The 18,045-nt window shown below is 44.6% G+C and overlaps 1 protein-coding gene across 9 annotated transcripts in view; it reads right to left on the reverse strand.

The window, feature by feature from the left end:
• Positions 1–466: 466 nt before the first annotated feature.
• TLE1 (TLE family member 1, transcriptional corepressor) overlaps positions 467–18,045 on the reverse strand; it is a 91,360-nt gene continuing 73,781 nt past the window's right edge. For all 9 annotated transcript variants that reach the window (XM_019436100.2, XM_019436098.2, XM_019436103.2 and 6 more), the window contains 6 exons: positions 9,709–9,958; positions 7,356–7,603; positions 3,782–3,929; positions 2,199–2,349; positions 1,202–1,278; positions 467–1,049 (listed from right to left, as the gene is read on the reverse strand). In XM_019436100.2, coding sequence (XP_019291645.1) covers positions 942–1,049; positions 1,202–1,278; positions 2,199–2,349; positions 3,782–3,929; positions 7,356–7,603; positions 9,709–9,958 — 982 coding nt within the window. In that variant the 3' untranslated portion in view covers positions 467–941. The remainder of the gene's footprint in view (positions 1,050–1,201; positions 1,279–2,198; positions 2,350–3,781; positions 3,930–7,355; positions 7,604–9,708; positions 9,959–18,045) is intronic.

The raw sequence follows: 18,045 nt of genomic DNA on the forward strand, positions 1-18,045 counted from the left end.
AATATCGTCAGTCTTAACACTAAACCCAAGTCACCCACATGTCATGAGATGTGATGCTTGCCAAGGGAGAAAATAAAAATTTGAAGATGCTGGGCTTTCATTCAGAAGACAATGTTCTGTCTCCCAAGGATTCGCCAAGAAAAAGGAGAGCTTTAATCTGTGACCTCCAATCACAAGAGTATCTTAGCAAAAACATGAATCCTGATGAAGTCACTTTAGCTTCCCAGATAAAACTGCCATTAGTAAACCTTCAATTACTGAGGATTCCTAGTCTTGAGTTCCCCGTAACTCAGGCGTGTTGATTAGGTTCTAGTGTGATGCAAGGCGACGTCCAAATATATTTATAAATTAAGAGGTGCATTCATTTTAAACTTCTTCTGCAAATGTGTGAACTTTGCTTATAAAACCCCCATCAATGATCCCAAAGCTTTGATTAAAAATAACAAAGAAGGAAAAGGAAAACCACTTATTGGTACTAAAGCCTTTACTGTAATAAACCAAATATATTTACAATTTATACAAATGTTTAACCTTCAACAAAAATACAAAAAAACATTTCACAAGATGCAAAACCAAGAAACAAGTTCATTGGAGACACCACTGCTCTACCAAGCACAGAACATTGAGGGGAACTGCAAGGAACAGAAAGGTAATCTCGGCAGATCACACAGAAAGAAAAAAAAACAAAACAGGCTCTGCCTACCCCTTGGCCCCTCTGCCCACTTTGCTTCGGTGCTCCATTTGGTCTAGGTAGATAGGTGACCTTCAGTTGATGGACTCGTCGCCTCCTCTTTATAGACTCAAAGTAGTTTTGTGTCAAAGTTTGGAAATAGGTTTTCATGTTGTTTTTTTTTTCCTTTTAAAATTACAACTTTTCTATTTCTACAAATTCAAAACATTTTGGCCCAATTCAACTATAAATGTGAAACCACATAATGTTTTCAGTAGATGACTTCGTAGACTGTAGCCTTCTTGTCCCCTGAGCCAGTGACTATGTACTTATCATCCACAGAGATGTCACAGCTAAGCACGGACGAGGACTCTTTGGACTGGAAGAGAAAACAACAGGCTCACGTTTAATGTGAATAGAGATACTCAGGGGCCCTGCTCCCCCACCAGGCTTCTGAAGGCACCTTCGCTCCTGGAGTCACGGCGAATGCCGTGATCAAATTGTCATTCTTGGTAAGGAGAGCTGACTTACCTGGAATATACTAGCTCCGTAGGGGGTCCGCCAAGCATTGAGGAGGTTGTCTTTGCCAGTACTCACAAACCATTTACCTAGAATTAGCAAAGGAACATGTAGTTCAACAATATTAAAATTCCTGCTATACTATTAGCAACCTGGACTTAATTGAACTCCACGCATTTCTAATCACGAACTATCATGTCCAACGGGTTAGGCTAGAACTTGAGAGAGCAGGTTTTGAATCTGGGCTCCACTATGAACCATCTGTGGTCTTGGGTTTTGTCAAAGCAGTGGCAGGGACCGTGTCAGCCCCATTAGCCACTAGAAGGATACACTTCGGGTAGCATCACACCCAGCACACAGCGGGTCCTCAAATAGTGAATCAGTGAAGCTGCTGTCCTTTCAGTCAGTCTCCTCTTGATGAAATGGGACTAGGAAGGAATAAATGATGAACTTAAGTAAAATGCCAGACATGACGCATGGCACATGGAATGGGCTCAGTGACTAATGGCTACACATCTCTCCATCCATCCTGAGAACAAATATTTGACCCTACGTGAACTTCTTCATCTTCACTGCAGAGTATAATGGTCTGGGGGGAGCTAAAAATATTCTCTTCTCTGACCCTACTTCCCTCTCCTCCTCAGTCCATAATGACTTCCAACGTGGCTGCCCCAGGCTTCTATAAATCCTGCCCCCCTTCAGAGTGGTAACTACTTGTCCTCCACCTCTGCCTCAGACTCCCCCACTAAAAAAAAAAAGAAAAAAAAAATATCTGTGTCAAAACATCATATTAGGCAACTGCATCACCTGCTGACCTTTCTCCCATTACGAAAACAGGCCGAAACGGACATCACTATGCTCTGAGGGACATATTAAGACAATAGAATGATTGCATCCAGCTGCTCAGAGAACATTTTTTCCAGACATGATCTCTACTGTAATTTTTTTTTTAGAAGTATTTTCCATTGAGGCCATCGGTGTCCTCCCGTTTCCTTTCCGCTAAACTCACCACAATAAGCAAATTTGAGGGACAGCACACAGCTCTCATGGAGATGCAGCTGGTACTTGTCGGGTTTGTTTACGTGAAGAACTTCCACATTGCTACTCTCCATGCCCACGGCCAGCCACTCCCCAGTTGGGCAGTATCCAAGGGAGAATATCTGTAGGAAGCAGAAGAGGCTCACTAGTGATTTTGCCCAATGAACTGAGAAGTGATAAACAAGAAATGGGGAAAATAGCAAGAAGAGGGGGATGTAATCAGCAAACTCCAGATTGTAGCATAGTCCACAGCACCAGAGACCGAACCCAGACAAGCCGAGTGTGGAAAACCTTTATGAAACAATCGGAAAACTTGGAACACTTATCACATGTGATTAAGAAATTATTCTTAATAATAATGGCATTTGTGTATATGGCATTTTAAAGTGGTCCCTGTCTTTTGCAGATACTAACTGAAACACTTGCAGATAGTGTCTGAGATTTACTTTAAAATAATCCAGTGCAGGGGTGCCTCAGTGGCTCAGTCAGTTAAGTGTCTGACTCTTGATTTCAGCTCAGGTCATGATCTCATGGTTCATGAGTTTGAGCCCCGCATCGGGCTCTGCACTCTCAGTGCGGATTCTGTCTCTCTCCTTCTCTCTCTGCCCCACTTGCACTCTCTCTCTCAAAATGAATAATAAAAATAAACTTAAAAAAAAAAAACCCAATATTTAAAATAATCCAGTGTTTGGGGGCAGGGATGATACATGAGACCAGACTGGTCATGGGTTAGAAGCTATAAAGCTGGGTGATGGGCATTTTAAGAAGCTTTAAAAAAAAAAGGCAGACCAAAAATAGTACCCTCCATATATTTGGAAAAAGACTGGAATGAGGAAGACTATAAGAAACTCAACAAAAGATTAACAGGGACATGAAATTTAGTAAAACACATGCTTGTAAACAAGTCGTAATCAAAAGAACAATTCTACCAACAGAAGGCACTTAACAAGGCAATGTCTTTCCCAAAGCAGGTCTAGATTCAGATTCAGATACTCCACATCTAGATAGTCTTCACAATCCATAAAGTTGCCATTTTATATCACTTCAAACTTCCATAAATCTAGTCAGCCATTGAGTCCATTTTCTAAGGGTTGAATAATAAAATGGGCCTCCAGTGAGATACTGCTGTCTTTTTTAAGCTCCCTGATGCAAGGGAAATGAATTAACTCCAGAGCTGTTGTGATTGTTCTCTACTCCTTATAATAACCCTGCATATTTTTCAAGCTCTATTTATATGTGAATCAAATAATCTTCTCTCACCCCCACATTAGATGGTGGGAACATGTACAACAGGTCCAACCGTCTATTCTTCACTGAACAAATTCCTTCAATGAACTCCTGTAGAAGTAAACAACTAGCAGGTCTTAACCAGTAGGGTTTTAGAAACCACTCTAAGCATTTCAGGGGTTCTGCTTGTCTGTGGGTTGTTGTTGTTTTTAATCAGTATCTCAAATTTAAGCCTGGTCCGTTGGCCCAGTTGTTATTACCATGAGATGTGAAGGGAGGGAGCAGGATGCCCCACACAGAGATTCCTGGTGGGGAAAAGCCCGTCACCTGTGAGGTGAAGTCATGCTGCTGTAGCTGCCGCCCTTCGCGCAGGTCCCAGGACCTGACCGTGTTGTCCAGGCCGCCCGTCCAGAGCTTGGTGCCATCATTAGAAATGTCAATACAGCTGGCCCCATCTGTGTGGCCCTGGAATTGCCTGATAAAACAAACCAGATTGAATAATGATTTCCTGCCAGAGCTCAAGGTAAACACTGTTGTGTTGTTAGTTTTGGACTCTGTGTGTGTGTGTGTGTGTGTGTGTGTGTGTGTGTGATCTCCTCAGTGTCTTCTGATGTGCAAGATCAAACTAACATCCCCCACCCTGAGGAGGAAACAGCACTCGCGGATTTTCTTTTTTTTGCAATCCAAGCGTTAAAGAAATGGAATGCCACTTTAGGTCATCATACGGGAGAAGCTAAATACACTCTTACAGCTCTTCTTACAAATCCGTCTGGAAGGGAAAATTCCTCCCAGGTCTGGAAAAAGTGTTTGAGTGTTAAAAGAAAAAAAAAAAAAGAAAAGAAAAGAAAAAGGACAAACACACAAAATCCCACATGTATTCTGTAAGGAAAGAGGTAGGCCTCCATCACTACATTATAAGCTCAGGGTCCAGAAGCACTCCTTTTCCATGAGTGAATCAACACAGCAATGCCCTTCATGCCAACAAAGCATGAGCTCACGTATTTACTCAACCTTGCTTTCTGTATTAGAAAGAGCCCTGCATTAGGAAATCTGGACTCCCAGAGACAAAGGGTCATGCTGGCCTCCTGACTTAGGGGCGCTGAACAGAGTCAGAGCTAATTGCTGAGGCGGCCCCGTGGGCACCTCTGCAGGACCCTGCCTGGAAGCTGAGCACATGCTTGTTCTCTGAAAGGGAAACCTTGTGCTTTGGAAAACACTACCAAAACCAATCAACCAACAGGGACTCACTGAGCACAGATGCTTTGCCAGGCCAAAGCAGGGTTTGCTGAGGGGTAGGCAAAAGTGAGCTACCGCAGGGTTGGTGATCTGTGGGTCCCGGACCTGGTTTTGCATGCCAACAGGGAACCGGCAGGGAAGTGACCAGAACAGGCCCAATCACTATGGTGAACTAGGCGGGATGCATTCGAGTGGCTTGGGAATTCCAACACTCAGAGGAAGGTTTCTATGTCTGTCCTTCCTCTAGATGCCCTTCCCCCCCTTATTCTTTTTCCCACAGATCTCCAAACTTTTAAACTGGGCTTGGAATTTAAAGAGCATGGAAGATAAGACAAAAGCACCACTTGCTGTGAATTCTGAGACAAGGTGAGAGCTATCATTTCAAAAATTGTTCCTCCAAAAGCTATTCTGAAGGTCCATCTTAGTTCTCTGCCCCCACTCCTGTCCCATGCACACACACGTTCCCCCAACCACCCCAGCTTGCCTCCAAGACTCCCCCGCGGGTCACGCCAGTCCCAGATGCAGCTTTTGAAAGCTGATTTGCTCTTCTTTCCATCAAACTGCTCTGGAAACCCAGTGACCTCCCTCTGCATCCTCTAGAGGTCATAAAATACTTTCTCGCCTTGACTACAAATGCTGTTCTCTTCTGACTTCAGGTGCTTGGTGGTGGCTCCTCCACCCCCCTGTCCGCACATCGCAGCACTACCTCAGCCTCCTAGAAGGCAGATACCAGGACTGTCCAGGCTGTGGTGGGTCTCAGTAGATACCGAGATGCTCAGCAGACTCTGTGCTACCCTCTCACACAGAGTAGCCACTAGCCGCATGTGGTCAGCCCACACTGAGCAAGACATTTGTAAAGCACTACCCCATTGTATCCAGCAGGTGCTTACTCCTGGGAGCCGGCACAGAGCAGGGGTTCAGGGCACAGACAGGAGAGCAGCACGCCTGCACCCCATCACATCTCCCCCACGCCCGAATGTGTGAGCAGACAAGCTGACTTTTACCTTCTCTGTACCTCGGGTTCCTCATCTATAAAATTAGGATAATTACAATGCAGACATTATGAGGATTAAAAGGATTAGTGTTTAAAAAGCACTTAGAATTAAAATTTTGAAAGTGCTATTTATTAAGATTTTTTTCAAAAAAAGAAGAGGAAGAGGGGCACCTAGGTGGCTCAGTCATTCAGCTTCTGGCTCTTGGATTTGGCTCAGGTCATGATCTCATGGTTCGTGGGTTTCAGCCCTGCATCAGGCTCTGTGCTGGCAGTGTGGAGCCTGTTTGGGATTCTCTCTCTCCATCTCTCTCTGCCCCTCCCCTGCATGCTCTCTCTCTCTCTCAAACTAAATAAACTTAAAAAAGAAGAAGAAGAAAAGAAAAACAACAAACACTTGCTAGGCTAAAAAAATCTGAAGTGGCTGTCAGCTCTAGCTACGTTTGTCAATTTTGCTCATTCTGAGTTGCCCAGTGCCCTACAAGGGAAAAATTACTACCAGAGTGCCACCTGTATGCAGGGACAGAGCCTGGTTTAGTGACACTGGATTTCTACAGAAGAGGTCTGAAGGGAGACGAAGCTGCTATAATGACTCCTAAAGTCTGTCCCCTTCACTGTGGCACTTGGGCCCAAAGCATGAGAAGAGCCCTGCTAAATAATCTACACGCCTAAAATCACAATATCAACAAAGATCATTTCCGAGTGAAGATGAAATAGAAAACAAAAAAGCAAAAGATGACAGGTTTTCCCTGGGATGTTTAGCTAGCGCTTCCCTTCACAAAGACTTTGCTGTAAGTGTGGACTTCGACTTCGGCAGAGGGAATGAGGTGGCCAGAGCCGAGGAGAGACACAGAGATGGCAGGACTGCAGCTGTCAACAGTTCAGAGGAATGATTCCAGGAAGCCAGGCCCATTCCTGGGTGGAGTAACCCCTGGAAAGGGCTGATTTAGTTACTGAGAAACATGTATACTTTAATATAATTTTTGTGGGAGCACCTGGGTGGCTCAGTCAGTTAAACGTCAGACTTTGGCTCAGGTCATGATCTCACGGTTCGTGGTTTTGAGCCCCACGTTGAGCTGTCTGCTGTCAGGGCAGAGCCAGCTTCTCTGTCTCCCTCTCTCTCTGCCTCTCCCCTGCTCACGCTCTCTCTCTCAAAACTGAATAAACATTTAGAAAAAAATAAATAAAATCATTTTGCGAGTAAAGTTCATGGAATCTCCTCTTCTCATGTCCTTTTGTTGGTTTTCTGTTCTCCTTTATCACTCGGCTCCTGTTTGCACAAAGTTCTAGCCAAAGCCAAAAACATCGAGTATTAAGGACCCTTGATACTGCCAGGTAATCCATGGTGCACGTGCTGCCCCTTGGCAAAAATCAGGAATACTTTTTGGACAGGTCTGGCATCTGTAAGTGGCTGAAGAATGGGGACATCAGGGAGGTAAATATAAATTGCGGGGGACACTGAGCATAGCAGCCAGACTGTAAACCCCCCAGAGGGCAACTGCCACAGTTTTGTCTTCATACTCCCAATACCTGGAACTCCCAGCCTGGCACACAAGAGGCTCTGAACATGGGCCGAGAGTCTGGGTGCAGCCAGAGAAACAGAGGGGACAGGAGGCCTTCAGGCCCAGGTACCTAAGGAGGGAACCCCCACCATAGACAACCATGTCTGCTCACCTCACCAGCGTCTGGTTGTGCAGGTCCCAGACCGCGATGTTGCCGTCACTGCAGCACGAGAAGCAGACCTTGGAGTCGGGGCTGATGGCCAGGGCGTAGCACGCAGGGGCCGAGGACGTCAGCTCCGCCTTGATGCGCGGGGTCGGAGCCGCCAGGTCCCAGATGGACAGAGTGCTGGCTTCCCCTCCCACAATGAGGGTGCAACCATCAGGGAGCAATTTGCAGGAACGGATGTAGTTATCTCTGTTCTGTGAAATAAATGTAATTCAATTGCTATGATGCATTAGCCAGCACTAACAATACCATGTTCTCTAACTGCTATCTTGGCTTTTGACTTGAAAAATAGTATTTCATGGACACTATTTAATAAAGCAAGAGTTCTGTTGTAAAAATTGGGATCAAGTTGTAACTGTTCCCTTTGAAACGGTAAATAAAACAAACTCCTGGGCTTGCTCGGGCATGTGCAAACATTTGGATAGAACTGTTCCCGACGTCCAGTTTCCTGCTGAGTAGAAAGAACTGAAATGATCAGTGGATGCAAGATAGGTGTACATGTACCCCTCTATGAAGAAACCACTTTTCAAAGCTAGCTTATAAATGTCCGACCTCATCACCCTCCATTATTTACTATTTGGAAACTGCAGACCTACTGCCTAGGTTTTGATTTTCGTTACTGTTAAATCTCTACTTAAGGCTTGCACTGGTCATGTGGATCCTTATTAAGAATTTAACAGAGCTGCTTTCTCAAGCGATAACATGGCTGCTACCATATTCAAGCCTCTCAGTCCAAAGAAATCGATAAAAGATGGCATCTTCCTATCGAAAGCAACACACATTAAAAAAGTAAGGTGAGACCTAAAATAACCCTCCCCTCCCTGAAAGAAGTAATTGCTATTCTTCAACCCAAATAGACCGAGCTGAAGTTTTCACTATGCTTTGACCTATCATTCATAAATTTCAAAAGAGACGATGAACATTACAAAACACTCCTACTATTTTAGAATGTCCGGCTATGTTTCAGCGTGTTTCAATTTCATTAATGGAGATTTTTTAAAGTTATTTGATTTGGGGAGCCTGGTGGTTTAGTCAGTTGAGCATCGGACTTCGGCTCAGGTCATGATCTCATAGTTTGTGAGTTCTAGCCTCACATCCGATTCGCAGAGCCTGCTTCAGATCCTGTGTCTCCCTCTCTCTGCCCCTCCCCCGCTTGCGCTCGCTCTCTCATGAATAAACATTAAAATAAAAATAAAGTTATCTGATTAAAAAATAAATCAATGGGGCGCCTGGGTGGCTCAGATGGTTAAATGTCTGACTTTAGCTCAGGCCACGATCTCTCGGTTCATGGGTTCAAGTCCCATGTCAAGCTCTGCTGACAGCTCGGAGCCTGGAGCCTGCTTCAGATTCTGTCTCCTTCTCTCTCTGCCTCTCCCCAACTTGCACTCTGTCTCTCTCTCTCAAAAATATAAACATTAAAAAATAAAATTGAAAATAAAATAAATCAATAACTACTCCAAAAAAGGCTTTTGTATCTCAAAAACACCGTTCTTCTTTCTGAACACTGTCTGGAATCCTCACCAGTCGCTAGGCACGCAGTGGGTGAACTGTTCCACCCATCACGGCGAAGTGCAAGCAAACACCACATCAGGGGCAAGGTGGCCTTTAGTCTGCTTAGGGCCAATGGTACGTGGTCTGTAAATTCTGGGGTTACAGTTCAGAGAAGGGAACATGTCCCAACATGGCGTATGGATCCTGAAAAATGCAAAATGGCATTCTCACACTCTGGGAGGAGGTGGCTTCGGGTGCCTTGGGAAAGCGTTCTCACCGTTCCAGTTTTGCGGATGGCCACCCTGTTTCCTTGCAGTGTGATCTATTAACCTTTCCCGAAGTTAAGGTAATAAAACCCAGCCAGCCCTCCCAGGTCTCCCTGAAAACACAGGCCCTGTTCAGAACGGTTTTTATGCCACATTATGAAATGTTTACTATTCAATATTTATGCAAAGGCTGTAGGGAAATCACAAGTTAAGTGGACCGCAGGGCTCAGAGTCCAGGCCTAGTTCAATGGGAAACCCCCTTCTGAGTACACGTTCAAACAAGGACAGCTTCTGTAAACCACTGTAAAATATTTTGTGAAAGAAATCCATCAACTCTGGGATTTAACCACTGAAACAGCAACAAATGAAACCTTCACATTTCGGGCGGGGTGGTGGTGGTGCGGGGGCTAAATAGCTAACGCAGGAAACAGAAAGGGCTTCCATTTCCTCATAATGGGAATAAAACCCAGGCCCAAACAGCTATTTCCTTATTGAGTCTCCAGGGAGACATTACCCTTGTGCACCAGTTCCTGTTCGCTCACCAGACAGTCGAGCTGAGACACGGGGCTCTTGTTGCCGGGGTGGCTGATGTCCCAGACCTTGACGCAGCCCTTCCCGCCGGTGTACACGTGTCTCGTGGGGTTGCTGATGGTCACCGCGCACACCACCTCCCCGTGGTTCAGGGTGTTGATCTGGCGCGCGTGGCGGGGGATGCCGGGTCCGATGAGGGCGTCGGGGGGGAAAGGGACGGGCTGCATCTGACCGTCCGCGGTGACGTGGAAGGAGTATGCACTTTTGGGGAAGGGAACAGTTAGAGAGAGAGAGAGACAGGAGAGGAGACAGAGAAAACACGGATCATAAAGCAGTTAGTCATCACCTCAGCAGCCTCTGTGAGGAAGAAGAGGAAAGAACGATTCTCCTCATGATTCTCTTCTGCAATCAACAGAAGCTGAAGTATTTACCGAAGGAACAAATTTAAAATACATAATAGCAGAAGTCTAGGGTGTACGTATATTAAACTGTATTTTTTAAATATTTAGAAATTTCTCAATTGTGCCTAACCATTCCAGAAAGCATCCCTTCAAATCCCATCTACAACGCTAACTACGCTTCCTAATTAACATAAAATACCTCCTTCCCAACACACCCTGTATAATTGTATGATTTCTTACCATAATTTTAAATGATTATTTTTTATGCTTCAGATGAAGCCCTCAAGAACTCATAATAATTTCACACAGTAAACACTATATTCCAACACTAACATATGAAAACAGTTCTAAACGTACCAGTTTCAGGCTTGAAGTTACTCTTTTGCATAATCAAGAAAAAATAATAAAAGATTCTCTCTTTTTTTTAATGTTTATCTATTTTTGAGACAGAGCGTGAGCAGAGGAGGGGCAGAGAGACAGGGGGACAGAGGATCTGAAGCAGGCTCTGCGCTGACAGCAGGGAGCCCGGCGCAGGGCTCGAACCCACAAACCACAAGGTCATGACCTGAGCCGAAGTCAGATGCTCAATTGACTGAGCCACCCAGGTACCCCAATAAAAGATTGGCTTTATGACAGATTTTTTTTTTGATGTATATTTTTATTTTGGGGGAGGCTGGGGCAGAGAGAGAGAGAGAGAGAGAGAGACACAGAGAATCTGAAGTAGGCTCCAGGCTCTGAGCTGTCAGCACAGAGCTCGACACGGGGCTAGAACCCACGAACCGTGAGATCATGACCTGAGCCGAAGTTGGTGGCCTAACCAACTGAGCCACCCAGGCACTCCAACTTTATGACAGATTTCAAGTTTTCTCCTCAACAATCTCCCTACCTTGGCCACGAACCCCAGTTTTATCTAAGGCAGCAAAGTACTCTTTGGTACCCTCCCCAGCTTCCCTTTGGCTAGGTATGCCACGTTTTCAGCAGTAAGAGGTACATGCTCAACATACATGCACTGCTGGGGGCATGTGGTTCATAACTTCAAAGAGAGGGACGCCAGGGGATCCAGAAGCTCTCTGTACTTTTGGCTCAATTTTGCTATGAACCTAAAACTGCTCTAAAAAACAAAGGCGATTAATTAAAAGAAAAAAAAATTTTTTTAAGTGAGGAAGATCAGGATTCCTGTCCTCTTTTCTTCCTCCTTCCACTGCCTCAACTATGAGCAAGGTGCCTTGCTCAGCCAGCCTTTTGGGGTCACCTTCAAGGTGACTCTGAAGATGGAAATCAATTGCTGAAGGAAGTAGAACACAAAGATAGGATGCAGAGGCCCTGTGACACTGTGGGGCTGTGAGACCTGACCTGGGCTACTGACAGCCAGTATCTTTTATGGGAGAGAGAAATAAACCTTCATGTTGCTTAAGCTATTGTTTTCCTCTCCTGTAAAATACAAACCTAATCCCAGTACATATTTATTTCCACCTCAAAATCTTAAGGCATATTTTATGTTTTGTGATCTAATGATTTAAACTCCAAGCAATAATATATTACAGATATAAAACATGCACAAAGAAAAGACACTTTAGAAGGTGGAAAATGCAGGGGCACCTGGGTGGCTCAGTTAAGCGTCCAACTTCGGCTCAGGTCATGATCTCATGGTTCGTGGGTTCGAGCCCCGCATCGGGCTCTGTACTGACAAGCTCAGACCCTGGAGTCTGCTTCGAATTCTGTATCTCCCTCTCTCTGCCCCTACCCCTCTCGTGCTCTCTCTCTCTCTCAAAAAAAGAAATAAACATTAAAAAAAAAGAAGGTGGAAGGTACAGAAGTGCTAATACCCGCCCCCAGCATCCAAGCAGATGGAATTATGCACATGACACTTTTGAAGAGACCACTACATTCACTTTCTTCTTATCTGAAACATCACTAGGCAGTCTAGAAGTTCAACATTAAGCCTTTTCTATAGGTCTGCATATATAATAAATAAAGGATGTAGAGTTTCCATAACCCTCTGGGATAAGTCTGGGGCACTTTCTGGAACTTGTCATTGGCACCTTACATTCCCTTTACAGATCTAAAGACCATGGGTATTACCACAGAACTCAAATTTTCATTTAAACGTTCACTCAAATTTTGTAAAATAACTTAGCACGCACAAAATTGAAAACTGATACAAGGTTATTAGGTTTCCAACATGCCTGCACATAAAACCCACATAATTCCCTAAGCTTGAGAAGAAAATTAGGCTATTATTTTCTCTTTATGAACGCAAAATATCATATACGTGGAAGGCTTGAAAAAGAACTGCCTTGACCCCAAACCAAACAACACAATCTTAGATATATGTTATTTCCTGACAGACTGGTTCCAGTAACTAATCTTAAATGGCTAGCTGAACCAAATCCTTAACATTACTCTTAATTTGAATAATTGAGCACACATAATGGGAGCCCTACAGAATGTCCTAGAAAATAAATATGCATACAAAACAACTACAGCTCCAAGCCCTTACAACACCACACGACTAAATTCCCTGTTTTTTACCCAACGGTATCCTTTGGTGTCCTTAGTAACACATCAAGCCCACATGATATTCTAATTCTAATACAAGCACACTGTAGTTAATTGAACCTATGCTATTTATTACAAGATATTTGGGGTTGGAATCAAATAACATTCACTGTATTGCCCTGAAGATAGGACCACAAGAACTGGAGATTAACTCTATTCATGTTCTGGAAGAATTCTTCAAGGTCCAGTAGTAAGTTGTGTGACCCAGACATCAGGTACCATGAGTTGAGTCTGAAAATAACAAACAGCCAGGTGAAGCTTAGAGAAATGACCAGAGCGTTTTCATAAAACAATTGAACTGAACGTATTTGGTTAGAACAATGGCTGACGTGGGGAGAGAACTTGCCTCTTAAAGCTTTCTATGTTGTGAGAATAATGGTGCTGTGTGAAGGTTAGTTTCTTGGTCTGCCATAAATCAAGGTGGGTGCCCCCAGGTGGGCAAACTTTCCATCAGGCACCCTTATAGCATTTCTAGATTTTTAGGGGAAGACAATTTTACCTTGTTTCAACTGGAAGCCCACTTATTATAGAGTTAAATGATCCAGATTAAAATCGATGCACAAAGTGTAGACAGAGAGCTGTACATTCATTTTTGGAAGATACCCGCCTCTCTCCCAGGTGTCCCCTTCTTTAAACCACACAGGTGGGCTGTGATATCATACTGAGGCAATTTAAAATGGATTCACAGAGTAGTGAACTGCAGCCAGAAGCTGTAAACACTGCTTGGTCCCAGGAGAAACCCATATGGATGTTAATACATCAGTCACAGGGGGCCTTGCAGGAAGCTGGTGCTGCCCGCTGTGCTGGAAAGCCTAATCAAATGAACAAACCAGACCGATGCAAAGGGCTGATCGGTCTCAAAGAGGGATCAACTGGAAGGAAAAATGAGGGGAGCAAATGAGAGCCTGGAATTAGTTATTCACCTACAGGAAGAACAAGAATCTTGTTGAGAAAAGGCCACATTGATGGCATATCATGGCAACGTTAAAGACTTCCCAGAAGGAAACTTAGATTTCCTACTTATTGAAGAACCAGGAAAAGTAAAATCAACCAGGAAGGGGAATTTATAGAGAGTGAGGATTTAATAAATACCTCGCAAGCCTGAATTCAGAAAGAGGCCAGCCACCAAAGAATGTACATGGAATGACTGGATTTATAGAATTTCAAATACAGGCAGAATTCATCTGTAATATTAATCCAGAGTGGTGATTCCCCACAGCTACTGCAAGGAACGTGAGAGGGGCTTTGTCAGTGTCCCTGGTGAAAAGTCACTGAGCTATACACATATGATTCATGCACTCTTCTATAGGTATATCTCAATTTTAATATTTTGTAGTGTTTAAGTTTATGTATTTATTTTGAGAGAGAGCACGAGCGGGGGAAGGGATGAGAGAGAGGGAGACAGAGAGAATCGCAAGCAGGCTCCACGCTGTCAGCATGGAGCCCAACTCAGGGCTCAAACCCATGAACAATGAGATTATGACCTGAGTTTGGATGCTTAACCAACTAAGCCACCCAGGCACCCTTATGTATATATCTCAATTTTAAGATAAAGGTGAGATTTATTTGTTTATTCAAGAAAAAGTCAAGAGGGCTCCTGACCCATGATCAAGTAGACTGAGTCCACAGCCAAGTCGAGAGCCCTGACTCTACTGTTAAATATACAGGAAATGCCTGGCTCGCTGACCTCACTAACTGTGGTCGTCCCTACCAGCCTAACTATCTGCAGCCTATAATGTGTCCATTCCTGATCCACAAGATAATTAACAAAACAGAAGGGTTGCAAGGATTGCTGTAAGGATGAAAGGAGCTACAAAACCATAAAACATCGAACACCACACTCCACACCTGCAGGGGCCTTCAGAAAATGGGAGCATTGGTATTAAAAAGAGGAAAGTGAGGGTATGCTCCACCAAGGGCTCTTTTATCAGTGGACAAGTGTACGAGCCAGGAATGCACAATGGGAGGAAGGTGCGGATGGGAGTCGAGAAAGCATACAGCAGTGACTAGGCAAAGAAAACCAGGAAATCCATAAATCCCTAAGGACAAGAATGGGGAGACAGTATTTGGCAAAGAGGAGAGGAAAATGTTTAGCTAGGACTGGGGCAAACTGTGAAGTGGAAAGAATAAGTCCCTGGCGCTCTTGTTAGAGGCCACACTGCTGGGGCCACCCACCTGCACAGAACTGAGCACCCCCCTCAACCCAGCTTTCTGAACAAACACCTGTTGATGAGGGCCTAATCCTGTGATCTAGTCGGGAGAACTGAAAAGAATAAAGCCCCCTGGACAGCACAAATGTAAAAACGGAATAAAATCAAACTCTTCCAGAGCGGATGACTCTTCCTTTATTGGACACACAGCAGAGGTGCGGGAACTCAAACTCAAAGAGTCCCCACTGGGAATCCTCACAGGGAGTGGCAGGCTAGAAAACAAGACTGTGTTTTGGAGAAGCAGGTTTTTTCCTAGCAGACAGACTCCTGCTAATAAAACTATGCTGTGTTCTGAGACCAAAGGAAAACAGGTGTTTACAGAGTTGCTGGTTTGCTGGAAATAGGAACAGCAGCAGGATCCGGTCAACAGTGATGGAGAACCATGGACCCCGGAGGTAATGGCTGTGGCCAAGACCTTGCTGCCTGTGGACTTGGCGCTCTCAGCGGGGACTCTCTTGCTGTATTACCAGGTTTAGTGTCACTGGGCCTCAGTTCACATGACCGTCCTGTATCCTAAATTCCCTGCCATGTGGAATGATGGGCCAGTCCCCTAAAATATCATATGCCGTCACATCTCTGAGTTGTGCACAAACTGTTCCCTCCTGCTTAGAATAGCACCGCCTCCCTCCGACGTGCTCGGGCACTTGTTCTCTCTCCTCCTCGGTGGGCCACAACTTCTGCAGGCAGGAGGGTTCTTTTCCAGGGTCCTAGATCTTCCTGTAAATCTCAACTATGGCACGTATCAGAACTGTGGACCACTGCACGTGTTGACACTTCTCATTCATTGTTTTTCTCAGTGGACTTTGCCAGCTCGCATACAGCTGGCACTCAGTACATGAATCTCAATTCCCCAGGTCATTTATCGCTACCCTAATCACTTATTAAACTGAGGCACGAGAGGTCACTCTGGCAAGGAGAGAAAGCTACAAGAAAGTGGAGGAGGGTCTTCTAGCCACTTGGGTTATGCCAACCAACCTTCCCCAAGAATTTTCCAGTAGTCGTACCAAATGTCGCTGGGAGATGCTATCAACATTCCTGGGGAGGGGAAAAGTGGTCCCTAGAGAGGTATTCTGGACCAAAACAAAGAATAATGAAAGCAACTATAGTAACGGTGTAAAGTCCATGGCCCTTCCCTAAGTCAGCAGAGCCCAGTGGATGCAGGACCCTTCCTTCCAAAGCAAAACACGGCAGAAGCTGCCATAGGTCACATGCAAAAAAGCACGATCCTGTGTCTGGCCACTGAAAAGCATAGCTTTAAGTAGGGGCACCTGGGTGGCTCAGTTGGTTGAGTGTCCAATGCTTGGTTTCAGCTCAGGTCATGATCGCATAGTTCACGGGTTTGAGCCGCGAGTCAGGCTCTCTGCTGACTGAGTGGGGCCTGCTTGGGATTCTCTCTCCTTCCCTCTCTGCCCTCCTCCACTTGTGCACACAAGCACGTGCGTGCTCTCTCACTCTCTCTCAAAATAAATAAATAAACTTAAAAAGTAAATGGAAAAGCCAAGATCCAAGTCCAGGGCACCCAGGGAAGGCCTGCCACAAACGTAGAACTTTTAATCTTCGACCTAGCTTCACATTGGCACTACCTTGGACACCTTCCCCTGAAGAGGGAGAACACATGCCCATCAGGATAGAAACATGTAACTTACACAAAAGAGACCTTCATGTCAATGCCACCAGTGCAATTTCATTATAGAGTCCTGGCACTGGAGGCTTTGAGGGCTGGAGCATGTGGGTCATTCTAAGGTAGATGAGAATAATTAATTTATGATGGTGGAGATACTCTTAGCCTCAAGAATGAGTGCAATGAAGGTGGTGACTGGGGGGATTGTAATGTGAGGTCATAAGGAAATCAGAGCCATATGATTCTAAGATTTCAGGGGAAAAAAAACAGGTCCTTGGGAATATAATTCATCTATTTATGTTAAAATCTCCTTCACCGCCAATATAACAAGGTTGATCTTTAACTCTTCTTAGGGCCTGCATCTCTCACCCATAACATCTATAAAATGCACAATTTTTCCAGCTTGGCCTCCTGGCCTCCTCCCAAACAGCAAATATGCAGATCAGGGTACAATTCGTACCCTATTTGGAAGACAGCATTTCTACATGAATGGAGGGCTTTGCTAACAATTCAATTACACGGTGTGAACTTAAAGCATTAAGATGAGAGCCTTTTTTTGTCTGTTTCCTTATTTACTTTAACACATGGCCATTCTCGTTTCTTGAAAAGGCAAATGCAGAACTTCTTAGAATGGACATGATAAGGAAAATCACTAGACAGAGAAAACAGGAGACTGGCTACTTGATAAAACTAGGAGATTCTCTAGCAAAGTTAGCATTCATGATTCTGAATTCTAGGCCCTACTTCTTCCACCAACTAAATGTTTCAAAATGTGTAAATGTGTTAGGGGAGCAACGAGGCTTCCATGCAGGGCAAAGATTCAAACCGAGAGATTCCTGGATGAAAAATAAGACAAAGAAAAGTTTAAAATACAGTCATTTCTAAGCTGAATTTGAAAAGTCTAGCAGAGGAACCAACTACTATGGGCAAAGAAGCATTATCTGAGCAAGAAATAAACTACATTTCTATCTGATAAACTGAAAGGCATTTCTGAGGAGGTGAGGAGGGAGAAGGGAGATATGTGCAGGGAGGACAACTGTCTAGAAACTAAACATAACACACATCAAAATAAAGGGCCTCACATTTCAACAGATTCTCAAGAAATTAACTCTGCAATCCCAGAAGATCAAATAGTATAAAAATAGAAATTAAACCAAAACCCAAATGCGGCATCTGGGTGGCTCTGTTGGTTAAGCGTCCGACTCTTGATTTCGGCTAAGGTCATGATCTGGGAGTTCATGAGATGGAGCCCCATGAAGGGCTCCTCGCTGACAGTGCAGAGGCTGCTTGGAATTCTCTCTCTCTCTCTATGTCCCTCCCCCCTGCTTACGCATGCTTACGTGCTCTCTCTCTCCAAATAAATAAATAAACTTTAAAAATAAATACGTGGGGCGCCTGGGTGGCTCAGTCGGTTAAGCGGCCGACTTCGGCTCGGGTCATGATCTCGCGGTCCGTGAGTTCGAGCCCCGCGTCGGGCTCTGTGCTGACAGCTCAGAGCCTGGAGCCTGTTTCGGATTCTGTGTCTCCCTCTCTCTCTGTTCCTCCCCCGTTCATGCT

This window comes from Panthera pardus, unplaced genomic scaffold (genome assembly GCF_024362965.1).
Source record: "Panthera pardus isolate Hobbes unplaced genomic scaffold, ASM2436296v1 HiC_scaffold_20, whole genome shotgun sequence".
In the NCBI taxonomy this organism is placed as follows: domain Eukaryota; kingdom Metazoa; phylum Chordata; class Mammalia; order Carnivora; family Felidae; genus Panthera; species Panthera pardus.